This window comes from Penaeus monodon, chromosome 19 (assembly GCF_015228065.2).
Source record: "Penaeus monodon isolate SGIC_2016 chromosome 19, NSTDA_Pmon_1, whole genome shotgun sequence".
NCBI lineage: Eukaryota > Metazoa > Arthropoda > Malacostraca > Decapoda > Penaeidae > Penaeus > Penaeus monodon.
In genome coordinates, this window is record NC_051404.1 from 38,840,639 (window position 1) to 38,842,318 (window position 1,680).

At 49.3% G+C, this 1,680-nt stretch overlaps 1 protein-coding gene across 1 annotated transcript; it reads right to left on the reverse strand.

Annotated features, from left to right (window-relative positions):
• Window positions 1–6: 6 nt before the first annotated feature.
• Window positions 7–1,671, reverse strand: LOC119585215 (neurogenic differentiation factor 4-like; the record flags this gene model as incomplete). The annotated part of the gene is given in 1 exon segment (XM_037933867.1): window positions 7–1,671. A coding segment is annotated over 1 exon segment (614 nt), but the record flags the coding sequence as incomplete, so codon positions are not given.
• Window positions 1,672–1,680: the final 9 nt, after the last annotated feature.

Genomic DNA, 1,680 nt, shown 5'->3' on the forward strand with positions numbered 1-1,680 from the left:
ACAGGATAAATGTCTGAAATTAACTTTTTTTTCATCACCTCAGCGCATTCATCCCCAGAGTCTTATCTTACAAACAATAAATGACACAAAAAAATAACATCAGTATCCCATATAAATAAAAGTTTGAACAAACCGTCGACTAAATGCGGAGAAACATATGTTCTATGACATAAATATTACAACAGTACAAAAAAAATCATGTTTATAATACATGAAGATATTCCAAATATCTAACCAATTAATTATTGTCAATAAGTATAGTGTTGTATAATCAACAACCCTGATTAATATTCACTAATCATAAATAAAGTTATGACATTAAAAAAGATATATTAAAGAGCACAATATTTTCTATCCAAGTGCCAATAGAAATGAAACTGAGCAGATCATTTACCAAAATAATGTGGTAATGAACTTGAATTCCTTAAACTATGTATGTTTCGAATATATTATCTGTCTTTTCTAACTAATAAACCTCTTCTAATACTCTTTTTTTATAAACTAAAATAAATAATCATATTCTTATTAACAAGTATTTTCAGTTTTCAAACAGGGTTGTAATTAAATCATATTTCATCACATCAAAACCAGATGTTTCACCTGTTCTCATCACAGTATAAAAGACCTTATCTACAGGGTATTCTGTCAGGTTATCTCAGGTCACGAGAAGTAACGTCTTCGAATATCAGGTCACCTCATTTGTCAAGGAGTTACACTGATGAAAACGGAGAATGTGAAGTGACCTGAAATTAGCGCTCGTCAGGTCATGTCGGGGAGAAAGGAGATAGTGTTATCACCACAGGTCCGTGAGAAGGCAACCTGTGTGCATCGGCAGGTCCAGGCTTTGTTTCGGAAGTGAGGGCAACGGCGACCGGTGCTGATAGCAGGTGCACGACCTGGGTCAGCCGAGCACCAAGTCATTAAGCATTACCTACGGGAGGAAGCGAGCGGTGAAGACGGGGACATCACGTGACCTACAGGGAGACTTGACAGAGACCAGTGCTACAGGATACACGGGAGAATGAGGAAGGGTTCGGCGACCTGTGACCCCCGGCCATCAGGTCACCAGCGGAGTGGGCGGATAGTGACCCTCGGCCCAGGCCCGCGAGGTGGGGGGGTCGGGCTCCAGCAGGAGCGCTACGGACTCCCCCTCGCACGCCGGGCTCAGGTAGGCAAAGGTGTCCAGGTTGTCTTGGAACACCTGCGCCTCCGAGCTGGCCAGGAGAGTGGCCAGCTCGTAGTCGGACTGCAGCTGCGAGTCCCCCGCGGTCAGCTGGGACGTCTTGGAGAGCTGGGCCTCCTTCGGACAGCGGTTGGGGCCGTCCAGGATAGTGGAGAGGACCCACGAGCAGGTGTCCTGCGGGGCGCTGCCGTCCAGGATGTCCTGCAGCGACCGGATGTAGGCGGAGGCGAGTCTCAGCGTGGCGATCTTGGTCATGTCCGAGGCGGCGCGGCGACTGCACACCCACGACGGCAACACGCCGCGAAGGCTCTCGAAGGCGGTGTTGATCTGCCGCATGCGGTAGCGCTCCCGGGCGTTGGCGGTCTTCCTGCGGTACCTGGACAGCGGCGCCGCACGCGGCTTGTGTCGCAGGCTCTCCCCGAAGCTCCAGTCGCTGTCGCAGAGGCGCCGGGCGTGAACCGACCGCGGCCGCAGCTGGTACTTCCCGCTGGACGCCG